Source organism: Lemur catta, chromosome 1, assembly GCF_020740605.2.
Source record: "Lemur catta isolate mLemCat1 chromosome 1, mLemCat1.pri, whole genome shotgun sequence".
In the NCBI taxonomy this organism is placed as follows: Eukaryota; Metazoa; Chordata; class Mammalia; order Primates; family Lemuridae; genus Lemur; species Lemur catta.
Genome location: NC_059128.1, coordinates 146,469,963 through 146,486,032, shown reverse-complemented (window position 1 = coordinate 146,486,032; position 16,070 = coordinate 146,469,963). Strand labels below are relative to the sequence as shown.

Here is a 16,070-nt window from a genome sequence, read left to right as displayed (position 1 = left end):
CAGCCGGTTCTGGCAGATAGCCCGGTCTCAGCTCTTCCTGGCTTCTGGTAACACTGGCTTCTTCCCTAAGACCCTCAGGCCTAGGGGAGGAAACAGTTCCCTACTCTTGTTACGGTTTGTGTGCCTCCCTCACTTGTTAGTCCCTTAACTCGCCTACCCATTTCGCAATTCTTTCTTTCTTTCCTATCTCTTGAGTTGCATCATTTGTGTGGAATTCCATCGCCTGACAGGCCCCTGAAGAGATGGGGGAAAAATCACTAGAACACCCACATCCTAATTCTGACACTTCTGGGCTGTCTGATCTGAAACAATCTACTCAGTTCCTGTGCTTCACTTTCATCTTCTATAAAATGAGAACAATAATTGTACCCACTTGATGAAGTGCTTAGCACAGGGAGTACAATGAGGCACAACAGATGGTGGTACTATTAGCTAAGATGGAGAATGGACACTGCTTGCTCTCCCTGTTTGAGTTAGGCCAAGTGTAGTCTCTAGTAATACACTGCGTGGGCGCCTCAGAATTTTGCCTGTTGGTAATTAACTACTAATATGAATATGTGAACATTGGGATATCGTTGAGCCAATAGTTTCAAAACAGATGATTGGATTCCACTTTTTGCAACTCATTATAAGTTCCTTGAACCTCCAGAGCTCTTATATTCTTTCTTCCTAATGCCCTATTCTGTGTTCCTTTAGAAAAGTTTGTTGGTAACTTCCGGAGGCAAGGTAGGTGAGCTCCAGTTCCCATATATGAGCTACATTATCTGGGTTATTAGTAAAAGCACGATGACAGCAGCAGAACTGGTACGTGTGTGTGGGAAGAAAATGGCATTTATTTCAATTCTGAAGCACTGTGAACTGTTACCAACATGACACAACACGATCCTTTAGTGTAAGCATTTAGGAAACAAAACTATTCCTAGCAATTCAGTCTGCCACATTTGGAGGAAGCACTGTAGCATGTATGCTGGGGAAGTAAATAACAGAAAAATGGGCTTTAGTCCCTGATTTATGAGAAATTCTGTGTAATCCTTTACAAGTAGCTTTCTTAGTCCCCTAAACCTCAGCTTCATCACCCAGAGTTTGTTGGATCAGGATATCTCCAAATTCATTGTTCACACTCAGATGGAATGACTGCACGCTCAGTGAGGGCCAAAATATGTTTAGAAAAGCAAGGAACACCAGCTGCATGCCACCTAAAGGATGAGGGGAGGGAAAGCAGGTGAGGTCCAGGTTTTTCGTTTGCTTTTCTTTTAAGTGAAAGGAAGGTTAAGGCACAGTCATAAAGGAGCATGACCACTGGTTAGCAAACTCAAGGTTTGCTATTAGAAGGAACATTTTTTCCCCAGAGGCAAAGGGGTTAAGAAAAGGTAGTTGTTGTCTGTCTAGAATTTTCTTTATATGCTTATCATGATGATAAATCATTTCCCTTCTGCCCCCTCCGTGCATTGGCAGGACTTTGGGCTGTGCTGTGTACATTGCTTCTTCATTCTTTTCATTAAAGATTTCGTTTGCTTGCTTATTTTCTACTATGTGCCATTGTGGGATGCCTGTGGGTGAGTGAGATAGAACACTGTTTATCAACATCATCAGTGAATGTTCTTGAGGCACTGAATGTAGAACACAGGCTTAGGCAGAGATGTACAAGATGTGCTTCTTTTTCCAGAGGATTGCAATCTACCTGGGAAGCAGGACTAAATGTGTAATAATACTTGATTCAAGGCCATAAAAGGTGGAGGGTGCAAAGAGTGAGGGAAGGGCAGTCACATATATTAGTCATTACCAGGTGCTCAACCACTGGTATCTGCCTTGCAGGAGGAGGGTAATTAGCCCATGTTGGCACCCTTTGACAAAAGAATTGTACCCATTTTACAGATAAGAAAAATGAAATCAGAGGAGAGATGGCCTCCCACAAAGTGTGATTTGCCCGATCCCATTGCCCACTCTGTGAGGGGGAAAAAAATAAGTGGGTTAAACAATAGGAATTCAAGGCGGTGTGCTTATTGGGAGGCAAGGCCCAGCAGTGATTCTCAAAGTGTGGTAGCCAGACCAGCAGCACCAGCAGCACCAGGGAACCTGTCAGAAGTGCAAATGTTTGGGCCCCAGCCCAAACCTGCTGAATCAGAATCTAAATCTCTGGGAGTTAGGGTTTAGCAGTTAGTGTTTTAACAAGTGCCCCCAGGTTATTCGGAGGCAGGCTGGAGTTGAGAATCATCCACCCAGGTGAGGCTGGGTGGGGTGGCAGACAGTGCAGGCCTCGCTGGGTGTGGATGGACCGGGTAGCGCCCTGTCAGTGGTACTTGAGAGAGTGTCCTGCCAAGATAGAGTGTGAAGCCTGTTCTTGGCTCTCTTAGACCCAGTGTTCGCATTATCTGGTTACTCTCAAGCCTGAGCTCCGTCTGCCTGAGGGTTTAGGGAGCTGGCTGTGCCTTGTGAGGGAGCTCCTGCCACAGCTTCAGACAGAGCTTCCTGACCACCACCGCTGGGGTACTTAGAGCACTTTCAACCAAGATGAAATGCAAGTATTACCCTTGAATTCCTTGGATTGAAAGGAAAACTTAACCAGTGAATGATCTGAATCATTTCTCATCCGACCCTGGAGCAAGCCATTAAAAGAATGAAACTGCTCTGTCATGATGGAGACAGCCTGCCCTAAAAGGATGATTGAAAGAGTCTTCAGGACAGACCATTTGTACTTTAGTTTCATTTTCACTTTAATTATCATGAAATCTGATTTAAGTGTTGGCTATTGGCTCCAATTCCAGCCATCTGAAAAGATAAGCACATTTGTATTTGTGTGGACCAGCTGAAGACTTCTGATTGCTGTCTCAGTCCAGATAAAAATAATAATTTTAAATAACAATTTCCCACTTAGCATTTTGTGTATGTGTGTGTGTGTATATATACATATATATATGTATATATATCAAAAAATGTGTCCACAGTGTAACAGAAAACATCTTACTGACTCTTGTTTCAGTTTCTTCATGAAAATTTCACTTGATTATCCACTTGAGTAGATACCATAGAGCATGTCATCCATGTCAATGGATCTTGTCCATTAATTTTAATGGAGAGTTTGTGGGACCATGGGCTTCTCATTTATTTCCAATCAAGTCTTCCTTGGGTTATTGCAATTCCATGTGGATCAAAGGACATTAATCACATTCATAAAATAAGTAAGAACGTTTTTCCTTCAAATTCTTATCAGAAGTTTTCTTGGGTGGCTTCTGCTGCCTTCCCAGAATTAAGTTATAGTGTTTTGTTGCAGCTCCTAATAACCTCTCTGAGTTGTCTTGTGTCTTCCTTCAAGTTGGCAGGGAGGAAAGACGCAGAATACTTTACTGCTGGATCAAATGAGATATATAGTAGTAGGGAGATGCTATTAGATGATTCCAAGAGAAAATTCAGACTCTATCACTCAGGTCCCAACCTCCTTGGATGTATGCATCCCTCGATGTTCAATGTGCTATGAATCATGACAGGTTCATAGATTTTCTTACTCTCTCCCAGATTTTTAATTTTTTCTTCTTATTTCCTTTTCTTAAAATATAAAAATCCTTACATTCATCCCATGGTAATAGAACAGAAAAAACAACCATAAAATCCCATCAACCACATGTCTCCCTCTGGCTCTCTGCCCAGTTTTCTGCCCAGCCTTTTTGCCTCACTGCAGGCTTCCCAGAGATATCCCTGTTCTTCGTGTCTGGCTGATTGACCCATCGCTGGCTTGGCTTTGTTAAGATCACCAGCGTTTTTTTGAACCTAGGGTTCACTTTCTTCTCTTCCTTGGCAGTTGTGCAGCTCTGGCCATTGTCATATTTCTCTTTCTTGAAACACTCTCCTCCCTATTGTTACCTAGTACCCCTCTCTTTTTTTTTTTTTTTTTTTTTTTTGAGACAGAGTCTCACTTTGTTGCCCGGGCTAGAGTGAGTGCCGTGGCATCAGCCTAGCTCACAGCAACCTCAGATTCCTGGGCTTAAGCGATCCTACTGCCTCAGCCTCCCGAGTAGCTGGGACTACAGGCATGAGCCACAATGCCCGGCTAATTTTTTTGTATATTTTTAGTTGGCCAGATAATTTCTTTCTATTTTTAGTAGAGACGGGGTCTCACTCTTGCTCAGGCTGGTCTCGAACTCCTGACCTCGAGCGATCCACCCGCCTCGGCCTCCCAGAGCTAGGATTACAGGCGTGAGCCACCGTGCCCGGCCCACCCCTCTCTTTTGGCTGTTCTTCTAATATTCCTACTGCTTTTTATTCCCCCATTCTGGTTTCCTTTTCTCAGACCAATATTATTTGCACATTATTGTGTTTTACAACTCCATTTTGATAGTCTTCTCAATCTGTATGCACTCATCAACAGACGGTCTTCAATAGCAACTATGTCCTGATGACTTCCAAATCTGTACCTCTAAGGCAGGCTGCTTGCCTCAGCCCCAGGTCCCTTTGCTCACTTACTGATTATCTCCTGGTCCTTGTCCCTACTATATTTATAGCTAAGGACTACAGTCCACTCCCTTATCCAGACCAGAACCTGGGATTTGTTCTTGGGTTTTTCCTTTCTATCACCCCTTCCCTGTGGTTCAGAGATGCCAATTTCTGATAGTCCATACCCTATGTCTCCCTCTGATGTGTGCTTTCTTTTTGTCACTACCACCCTGCCTGAGTTTCTGTCTTCATCATCTCTGCCTTCGATTATTGCTTTTGCTCCCAGTAGACTCTCCACGTCAGCTATACAGCCCCACAGTGTCTTGTGAGAATCTCTGAAATGGTTGTCCATCATTTCATTGCTCTGCTTACAAGCCTTACATGGCACCCTAAGTCTTCCAGTATTAAGTTCCAATTTTAAAACATGGTTTTCAAAGCCCTAGGACTTGAGCCTGGCTTCATTTCTATCCTCCTCTATTGCCTCTACCTATTTCTAACCTACTGCCACCTCTAAATATTTGCAATCTTTGAACATATTTTTTACATTTCCGGCCTTTGCCCATGCTGGTCCTTATGTTTATACCTGCTTTACCCTGATTCTTTCCACTTTACCCCCCAACACACACACACACTTTCCATCTTCCCCATCTACCCCAGAAGTAGGGGAATCACCCCTCTCAGTGACTCTAGAGTCTGAGACATGCTCCTATCGTAGTGTACTACAAGTTTCATTTATGGCCTGTCTCCACCACTTGTGCACGCTCTGAGAATGGCTTTTATAGTCATTGTTATACCAAATGACAAAGAACAATAGTCAATAAAGTTTATGTGAGGAAGGATCAAAGGAACAAAAATTTAAAAGAACTGAAAATTTGATTGCTTGACATTGAATATTAGGTCATTGGTGTGCCAGAGCTGTCTCATGCAGCTCACAAGAGCCACCTTTTTAAAAATCAGGAATTTTGCCAGCTGGTTATTAAGCCCTTTGTAGCTTGAAATCAGCCACAGTGGGAATCTTTACACCAGGGAAATAAGCAAGCACTACAGATCAGGGCTTTTGTTTTTCAGGGAGTCAGTCTTCCAGCAGACCACTGATACTCATTATCATGGTGCAGTCAGTTAATCCACACTCATGTCCATCAAATGTGTGATACCATGGGAACTCCTAGATGTGGCTGCTTCTGACAGTTCACCGCAGTTATGTCCCTTATCTACATTTCTACCTCCCCTGACCTAGTTCCTATCTTCATTGTCTCTGCCCTAGGTAATTACTGTTGCCTCCCAGTAGATTCTACCACTAGAACAACGTGTGAGGAAAAATCCTGCCCATCTGGAACCAAAGAGGATAGTTATTGTTGATAGTTGCTTGGGAATGACAATGTATAGTGCTTTATTAAATAATAATAATTATACATTATTCAATTAAAGAGGGCACTTTTAATTTATCATCAGTTGCCTATTAACTAGTTTTTCCAGTTGTAGTAATATGTGGATTTCTACAGGTTGAATCTGTGGACATAGTACTTACTTTAAGATAGTTGGCTAGGGCTGGGTTATATCCTGTAGCCATGCGACAGTAATTGGATCACAATGATGTTGGCCCCTTGACTTTTGATTTCATGATTATCCTGTTCTAGTCAGCTGGTCAACAGCAATTCACTAATAAAATTATCCACCAGGGGGAATATTCTCATGGGGCAGTTTTTAGAGCCATGTCCATTGTGACTTTGCCCCAAGCTTGGTCTGGGTGAAAAGCTCCTTATGTTGCCTCGTCAGCATTTTGCTGTCACCCCACCTAGTTTTAAGTATATCCATAATTAACAGTGCTAGTAGAGGTGCAAGAATGCCACATTTTCTTCTAAGCCACGCAACCTCATTAGGACAGTAAAACGTTTGTGAGTATTTCATGCAGCCTTTCTCCCTGTGGGTTGTTGAAGCTCTCTGGATGTCAGCACAGCACTATGGGCCAAGAAAGTTCAGAGAATTACTTCAATAATATGACAGCCTCTTCCATTTAAAATGGAATTCAATGCTGGCTTCCCTCGGAGGCATTCATTGAAATTCTGTGCATGATCCATTCCTCTAGTCATTTAACAATGTCTCTCATGTTTGCCCTGATTTAAAAAAAAAAAAAGGAAGAAAGAAAAAGAAAAAAAGAAAACCAGCTTTGTATTTGCGATAACATGGATCAGGATGGTATAATTGCAGTGAAGAGGCCCCCGAGCTTGCAGTAATAGGATGGTTCATCTGATATGTACTGCCATTAGAAAATGACCCATGCGTGAATGTTCTCAGGGGACAGTAAAGAGGCTTTTAAGAATTACACTCTGTGTAGTATGAAAGCTAATGAGCAAAAGAGCAAGTACGAAGAAAAACTACTGCTTCAGGAAGCACGGTTCCACTTAGGGCCTGTCACGGCTTCCCTCAAATTCATTAGGATGGACCAGTCTTCCCTGGGACAGGTACTGCATTCCCTCCATCCCATGCAGGCTCCCTGCAGGTCAGTCTGCACCACGTTTCTAAGAAATTAAAATCACAGCATGATAAATGGTGCAAAAAAGAAAGAGGATGGATGCAGAGACTGCCTAAATAAGGTGAAAGCAGACATTCGCATCAAAGATGAAAGAAGTCATAAAAAGCTTCAACAGACAAAAAGAAAGAAAAAGCAATTTCTTGTGTACCCTGTAAAAATTTTTCAGAATCATTTTATGCTATTTCACTTCATATACAAAAATAGAACAGTACTTATCATTTCAAGAGGTTTTTTATATTATATCTTAACTTTTTGCCATGTTTGAAAATAAAAAAAATTCTTTCAATGTAGTCTATATTGCTTTTTGTTTTAAAAGTGCTACTTAGAGTTTTAGAGTGTATAAATTGGGAGGTTGGCATAGAGGCAAAAAAAAGATGCACATATTGCTTTTCAATGTTGACCCCACTTGGTCCACATTGTCCTGACTGGAATTTATCACCTGGGTGTTGTATTAGAGAAGGACACAGTTGGTAAAGGCCACTAAAGGCGGATGCCTTCCTTGTGCCCAGGGACCTCTGGTTCTTCCAGGCCTCAACGCAGGTGGAACTGCCGAGGCTGTCTTTACCTTGACACGAGGGGGAAGTTGCAGGCAAGTTGCTGGTAGTGGACCTCCATTAGCCCAAATCCCCCTCTGTGAGGCATGAGACAGTGGTTTTCTTTCAAGAAATCATAGAAATTCTATAATATCAAGCCACATATCTGTTCTCACCACCACCTAAGGCTACCTTGAACACCAAAGTGCTATAAGCAGATGAAGCTAGAATGTACCCTGTCTTAGAGATGGTGCCCTAGTGATGAAGCAAAACAGGGACAAAGCCTTAGTGCACACAGAATTAGAAGGCGTGATAGCCACCTGTACATTCCATCTCCAAGTGGCCCAGTGAATCTTGATTCCTCCAGGCTTCCATCTGATGCCTTAGGTTGTTGTTCAGAGTCCCTAGGTATCCTCTTTCTCTTACCTATTTTTATTTTTCAAATATTCTGATTACTATCTTTATTTCCAAAGGCCAAGTGATTTTTCAAAGGCGGCCAATTACCTGGAACAGCCAAAGGACTGAAATAATCCCATATTAGTGTAGAGTTAAGCTATTTTTTTTTCTTGTATTTTAAGATTTTAAGATCATTGAGAAAATCAGCCAGAGTAAATATACAGTCTCTTCAAAGATTGTAAGGAGATTCATTTTTTGAAAGGGTCCTAGTAATTAAAAACCATAGTGTCAGCTGATTAGAAACTAATGAAATGAATGAAGGAACTGGAGTCTATTTGAATGACCCCCCGCCCACACGCCACCCCCCGACTTTCTGTCCCGTGTCCCATTATCTAAGTAACAAGCCTTCAAAACTGTAATCAAGTAGTTCTGAGAGGCAATCATATTTTACCTTTGATTTTCTTTTCTTCTTCCTTTGATAACAACAAGATTTTGTTTAACAAACTGTGGAGCATAACTCTAGTCCTCTTTACTTGTTTTAACTATTGAAGAAACAGTTAATACAATCAACAGTCATTGAATACCTACCACATAAAAGGGCTTATGTAAAGGGTATGAGAGTTAGAAGACTGTATAAATAAATAGTTCTACAGGTTAGTGAGTAAAAGCAAAGGTGTTAAAGTCAGAAAACCACAATTAAATTCTTGTCTTCCCTCATAGCGTATGTGTGACCTTGCTGAGTTACTGTATTCTTCTAAGTCAAGTTTCAATAGTGACTGCCTCCCAGGGTTGTCATAATGATCAGGTCAAAGAACTTAATTCACTGTTTGGCTTAGAGTAAGTGATCAACAACTATAACTAGTTTACAATGGAAAATCTTCAAAGAAGATGGAGGGAGAGAGGAATTGAGAGGGAACCGAGAAACAGAACCAGGCAGATATTTGAAAGTGGCAAAATGTACAAACTATAAAACTTCAGCAGAAGGACAGGCTAGTTCTAGATGAGCATTTTTCTTTTTCTTATTCTTCACAAGAATACCACAGTCAAGAATTTGCTGAGCTACTGTAATTCCTCCTCAAAGCATGTTCAAAAAGCAGAGTTTGAATTTAAAATCAAGCCTTCTGCTGGTTCCTTAGGAATTTGGAGAAATATTTGTATCTTGGCTCATCCAAGATAAGTGATTTTTATATTAAGCAGATTGTTAACTCTAATCATTTGAAAAGACATTCTACCATATTAAGAATACTTCACTTAATAAATACAACATGTAAATTACACTGCTTGAGTGGATTGGGGAGGAGAGGCTGTGAGAATTGGCTAGCTCCTCAAGAAATTTGCTCTGTAGAAATTTGCTTTCTTAATCACTGTCTTCTCCATCTTCAACTTCTATAATTAAGAACAATAGTAGGGGCACCAGAAACCCAGAAATAGAGATTGCTACTTTGTCATTTCATTCATTTCCAAAATGTTGGATCTGTAACAAAGTACTCAAATAAGAGTTAAAATAATGAGAGTCACAATCATGACAATTTAAAATTCTTAATCTACTTACATTCTGATTCTTCATAATCATGCTGCATCAAGAGAAATGGTTTTGCCCAAATATTAACAAAATATCTTCAGACTACAAATGGTATTCAACAGCTGTTGTTTTATCATAGAAACCCTATTCAATTTTCAGATTTATATGATTCAGACATTTTAAATCTTATAAACTCCTTGATTTTTAGCAGAGTGTGTTCTTTTATTTGCTAGGAGGCATTTGTCCATTCCTAACCTTTTTACCTTCAGAAAATAAATGACACGTGTGACTTGAAAATTGAATCAATCTTGACTGAAAAAGAAATAATAAAAATAGCTAATGTCTTTATCATCTCCACAGCAAGCCCACGGGGCAGACACTGTTGCTGCTTCAGTTTTGTAAGATGCATTATATCCTGCTAATCCCCAATAAATATGAAAAAGTGATCATTTCACAGCTAAGAATTGACAAACTGGAACACATTTCTCATTTGAATAGACAAGATAAGCAGGTTGCCACCAGTGCTGCCATCTCTGCCTTCGGGTGTGTTGTGTCCCCGGCAGACACTGTTGGTTCATTCTTAGGTCACTGCTATCTCATTTCTATTTGTCTATTTCTGGACCAGAGCTCGGATTCACCTTCCAGGCAGCCAGCCGCCTGTCTTAAGGACCATTCTGCTACCTACCTTCTGTGACATAATTTAAAGGAATGAGTACCCCCAATTAAACTGTTCCAGGTGTAAATTTCTTGCCTGCAGAGAGAATCGAGAAAGGAATGGGATTCATGAATATAAATTGGGCTCTCCTTACGTTTAAGTTTTCATTTTGAAATTGTGGAGTATTCACTGTCCTCATAAATCCTTATTTGCTTTAAGTGTGTTTACAGTGGGAACCCCAGTGCAGAGCTGGTAGCCCATTGCTATGCATAACTGAATATTAAAGTTCACAAATCATCAAGGCGGAGGAGGCCGGGGGGTGGGGGATGCCGCTGCAGTGCCCGTGCATCTGTGCTGGCAGCAAAGATGAATTCTGCTCTCACAGGCTCTGTGCGTTTATTGGGATGGGGCTCCCCAACCTCCCCACTCTTTTTCTCTCCTTGAATATTATTTGATGTTTGCTTCCTCTTCCTACCAAGACGTTCTGTTTTCTGAATGTCTTAACAGCTCTATTATTTTCCTTTCACCCAGTTTTGGTTTAGAAGCTGGTGCAATAAATGAATCTCCTGTAGATCACCTAAATTTGTTTTTGAACAGGTAACTCTGTGAAAGGATGGAAGGATTCAATGAGCAAATACATAAATAATCTTCAGACACTAGGTCATACCCTCCTCTCTCCTCTCCTTTCCTCTACTCCTCCCTTCCCTTCCACTCCTGTTTTTGCTTACACAATAGCCGTATATATTCTGCAAAAGATCCATTGAAGCCAACTGGGCTTTCTTGTATAATAAAATATGAGCCAAAATATTAAATGACACTTCTCTCATTTTCAACTTGTGCTTTGAATCTTCAGCACAAGTCAGGGTTAGGATTAGGGTTAGAAATAAGGCCTTATTATATTCACAATTATATGGACTTGAGAGTGAGTTCACATTGCCTGCTCTTTGCTATAGAACTAAATGGTAAGGAAGTCTGTTGGTCATCAGTTTTCTATAATTATACTGTTATTTTTCTTATGTATACAATAATTCATGCTACAAAGAACTTGATGTAGTTTGGTATAATATCATAATAAAATGCCAAATTGGCCACAGAACTTTTCAGGGCAACTGGATATATAAATTAGAATGGAAGATCTAGACAATAAAAAACAATAGAAAACAGTTATTCTGCAATTAATGTTAAAAGAAATTTCTCTTTTTTTTTTTTTTTTTTTTTGAGACAGAGTGTCACTTTGTTGCCCAGGCTAGAGTGAGTGCCGTGGCGTCAGCCTCGCTCACAGCAACCTCAAACTCCTGGGGTTAAGGGATCCTACTGTCTCAGCCTCCCGAGTAGCTGGGACTACAGGCATGCGCCACCATGCCTGGCTAATTTTTTCTATATATATTTTTAGTTGTCCAGATAGTTTATTTCTATTTTTTTTTAGTAGAGACGGGGTCTCGCTCAGGCTGGTCTCGAACTCCTGACCTCGAGTGATCCACCCGCCTCGGCCTCCCAGAGTGCTAGGATTACAGGCGTGAGCCACCGCGCCCGGCCAAGAAATTTCTCTTAAAGTGCCGCAGTGTATGAGGCCTCCTGGGAGGTAGTGGTAACAGTAATGGCCTGGGTTGTATTTCTTGTTCCCAAATCTGATGGTTTTTCTGTATTACACACACTGTAAACACCCTAGGTATGCAGATCTCAGAGCTGATACTGTTAGTCTTAAATAGACCTCTCAGCAAATTAAAGGAAAGCTTTGACTTGTGGAGATAATGTAGCGGGAGGGAAGGTGGCCATTACCCTCAAATATATTCATAATATGTGGTATCATTATAAGAACTTAAAAATTCAATAAATTAAAACCACCGTGAAAATGAATTAAAGTGAATATTAGGAACATAAAACAAGAAGACACATAAAGAAGGTAAAAGGGTTAAATCACACACTGGCTCGACTCATCAATTTTAGGAACAGCCCAGACCTCTCAAATTACCCTTTTCCCTAGCTTGCTCTATTGGGTATTCCAAACTGAGGACAACTTGCTTCTATCTCGTTTGATGAATTGAACTGATCTCTTAATTCAGTGACTATTTACAAGCCATATTTCTACAATATTTCTGAAATGAATGAAGGTTTATTTTTGTATATCAAAGGATAGTTAATATTATCTTCTGTAAAGACTATAATATAATTTTATCCTTCTTCAGTATAAAGTTAGAACTCTCACTTATACCCGAAATATAGGTTATTTATTAATGATGTATATTGATTAGGTATTTTCTTTTACTGTTGCTTTCAGTTTTAAAAATATGGTTGTAAAGCTTAGCTCAGTGTTTGTTAAGAAAATCTAGGATTTTAAAGATTCTTCTCTCCAAGAGAATTGTATTCAAACAACAGTTCTACTTATTCTCAAGTACTCAGCGTGGTTAATAATATAAGCTCTGGAAGGACCTTAGTTTACAGCATAAAGTATATCTGTTTCATTTCTCTACCACTATGTCATTTTCACCTAAATCATAATGTTCTTCCCAATATTTATAAGAACATTTTAAAACCTTCTTTTAAAAATGCATTTTAAACCACTCATGGTGGTGAGGATTACAATAATTAGAATAAATCAATTCTGGTCTACTTAAAAAAGAAAGGAAAGGAAGCCAAACAACTGACCCACCCAGAAGGACACAAACAGATAAATTTTTTAAATGTTACATTCTCCATTATTTATTATATGTACATGTCCACTTATTGGAGTGTTTTACCAGAAAATTCTCTTGGAAGCTGGTGGTTAAACAGAACAAAAATATGGCATATCTTTCACTTGCTGTTGCCTTTTTGTCTAAGGCAATGGATAGGAAATTATTCAGGGTAGTGAATCATTTTGTTCAATAGGACGTAAAAACATAGAATTCATGCAAAGTTATTAGGCTATTTGATGGTTTCTGTGTGAAATGAGTTAGTCCAGGAAAATGGGATAATAAGGGAATGAGTTAATTTATTAATAATTTTAAAATAACTTGCTAATCTGTGAATTGTCCAAATATCATTGAAACCAAAGAAAAAGCTATATATGAAAGGTATAATAATTTGTAGCAGTCAACTGCTATCAATACAGGCTTCTGTGTTTGTGCCAGAAAGAATTTAATATTGTCATGCGTGTTCATTGGACCATTCTGCATAACATTAGAAATGTCAATGAATTTTTGAAGCCATAATTTTGTTAACTATTAGAAGTAAACAATACATTCTTTGGAAGTAAACATCTGGGTAACAAACACATTCCTGATATGGAGATTGAGATGTCTGAGGCTTGCCTTTTGAACAAATGCTCTTTGCCCATAAAACATCACTGTGTTTGTCCTGACACCACCAGTTCAAACAGTCGCTTATCTTCACAGGTTACCAGCCAGTCCTGTCTGGTCAACAGGGATTCCAAGGCCTGATGGGAGTGCAGCAGCCTCCTCAGAGTCAGAGCGTGATGAGCAACCAACAAGGAACTCCGGTGCAAAGCATGATGGTTTCCTACCCAACAATGTCTTCTTATCAGGTGCACATAAGCAGCTTGGAAAATTGTGGGTTATAAAGTAGCACTTGCCAAAGTAGAAGCTGTGGGTATGTCCCTGTGTTGGGTGGTTGGCTGGGCGGTGGGTGCATGGCCCAGCTACTGTTGATAATTGACTTTGAATCAAGATTACAGTAGAAAAGTAGAAAATGGAAAATATATGCTTCTATTACTATTATGTCTTTAGACTGCCCTGCTAAGTTTGTTTCCATATAAACTTTCTATTCATGGAAGAAAATTTATTAGTCTAAAGTTCTATTCAGAAAGACCTTTGGGCATTTTATTGAAATTTTGCTTATTGGTAGAATGACAAAGTCCCATTCATTTTTGCACATATCCAAAGAAACTTCATTTTTCCATAATTTTAAGTTATATTTTAAAATGGCATTTCAGATTCATTTAAAGCAGTGGCCCCCAACCTTTTTGACATGAGGGATCAGTTTCATGGAGGACAATTTTTCCAGAGACCTTGGGAGGGGTAGGAGCGAGGTGACGCCAGAGCTCTGTGGCCCATTCCCAGTCTGTGGCCCATGGGTTAGGGACAGCAGACTTAAAGGACATTTATGGGGTATAACAACTACATTTTCCAGACTAAGCCCAAGTTGAGTATTTAGAAGGTGTTAGTGACGGTTTTGTGATTTATGTCCCAAAGTACCCCAAAAGTAGAAATGAAGAGTCAATGAAGTGCTTTAATTATTAAATTTAGCTGTACCAGTTACTTCTTACCCTAAAGGACCTTTCTTATGACCTCCTACTCTGACTATTCTTACTCAGGATACATCAACTTCTACCCTGGCTCCTCTTTAGATAAGGTGTTTTGTAAAGCTCCAGGTAGAGACTGTTGTAGGTGACCAGGACAAAATCCCCTTTTACTATGTAAGGCTTCAAGTCACTCTGTTTATGTAAAACCCGAAAGGAAGCATGGCTTTCCAAACTGAGAGAAACCCAGGGTAGGAGATCCAGACTGCAGTCCCTGCAGGGCATCAAGAGAGAAGAGGGAAGGCAGCTCAGAAGTAACACCTTCTGAGCATCTACTGCATGCCAGGCATTATGCCAGGCGCTGTATGCCATCTCTGCAATTCTTTCAGTGAAAGTTTGAAGTAGGTGTCACTGTCCAAATGGTCTAGGGAATCAGAGAAATTAAGTAACTTTCCCAATGTGAAACAGCTGATCAGTGGCAGAGCTGAGATTGGTGACCTGTTAGATCTACCACAAAAGCTTGACTATTTTTCATGAAACCACATTATTGTATACCCCCAAATAGCCTCTTATGCAAGGATTCTTGCTTATGTCTTTCTACAGGTGCCAATGACCCAGGGTTCTCAAGGACTGCCCCAGCAGTCGTATCAACAGCCAATCATGCTACCTAACCAGGCAGGTCAAGGGTCACTCCCTACCACTGGAATGCCTGTTTACTGTAATGTCACACCGCCAACCCCTCAGAACAACCTTAGGCTGATTGGCCCACACTGCCCCTCCAGCACCGTCCCCGTGATGTCGGCTAGCTGCAGGACAAACTGTGCAAGTATGAGCAACACTGGCTGGCAGGTCAAATTCTGAGAGTTCTGGCTGTGGCACATTTCTTCATATATTACTCATGGCCTTTAAGGGAAGAAGAACAAGATGGGAAAACTGGCTGAGGACTTAAGTATTCACTCAACACTCAAATGATTGCTGCTGGTATTCTGTAAAAAATAAAAAAAGACTAATACACATGTTAGCTGGTTAATGGTGCATATTTCTGTCATGTCTGCTAGGTATGCATTTATAGCTTAGCTAGTGACATGAATTCATCAAGGTAAGATTTTCTCCTACCACTGAATACCACTGTGTAGATTATAATATCCCTAATTTGAATTAGTTTTGTACTTTGTGTTGAGTTTGTGATGCTAAAAGTATTTAAAAATTATATACTGAAATCACATTGTACCAAAGCTGTAATGGAAAAGAAAAGAATTGATGAATGGAAGGAATAATTTATATACACTATAGAGTTTTCTTTTTTAATGGATATATACTGTATTGTAGTGTTTAATCAAAATAAAACTATCTGACCTTATAAAGGAAGGTCATGTTTTTACCACCAGTTTTGTTCACTCTCTCTTTCAATGTGTATTTATTATGTGTCACTGTTATCCCCTTTGAGCACTGTTTTATGAATAATGCATGAGAAAGATGCTGCAGGTATTTGTAAGTGAACTGGCATCCCATGGGGAGAGATTGCAGGCAAAGACTTAACCAACTGTAGTTTATTGTCATAATACTACCGGGGTCCTGAAAAATAGGATGGCATCCTTTCATTCATTCACTGAGTTCACATTTTTGAAATGTATACAGCGGTCCCCAACCTTTTTGGCACCAGGGACCATTTTCATGGAAGACAGTTTTTCCATGGACTGGGGGTGGGCTGGGAGGGGGATGGTTTCGGGATGATTCAAGTGCATTACATTTATTGTGCACTTTAT

At 40.1% G+C, this 16,070-nt stretch overlaps 1 protein-coding gene across 13 annotated transcripts in view; it reads left to right on the top strand.

The window, feature by feature from the left end:
• Positions 1-15,691, top strand: part of ARPP21 (cAMP regulated phosphoprotein 21) — a 149,594-nt gene extending 133,903 nt beyond the window's left edge. For all 13 annotated transcript variants that reach the window (XM_045537142.1, XM_045537117.1, XM_045537112.1 and 10 more), the window contains 2 exons: positions 13,442-13,590; positions 14,908-15,691. In XM_045537142.1, the coding sequence (XP_045393098.1) occupies positions 13,442-13,590; positions 14,908-15,165 (407 nt within the window). In that variant the 3' untranslated portion in view covers positions 15,166-15,691. The remainder of the gene's footprint in view (positions 1-13,441; positions 13,591-14,907) is intronic.
• The last annotated feature ends 379 nt before the right edge of the window (positions 15,692-16,070 follow it).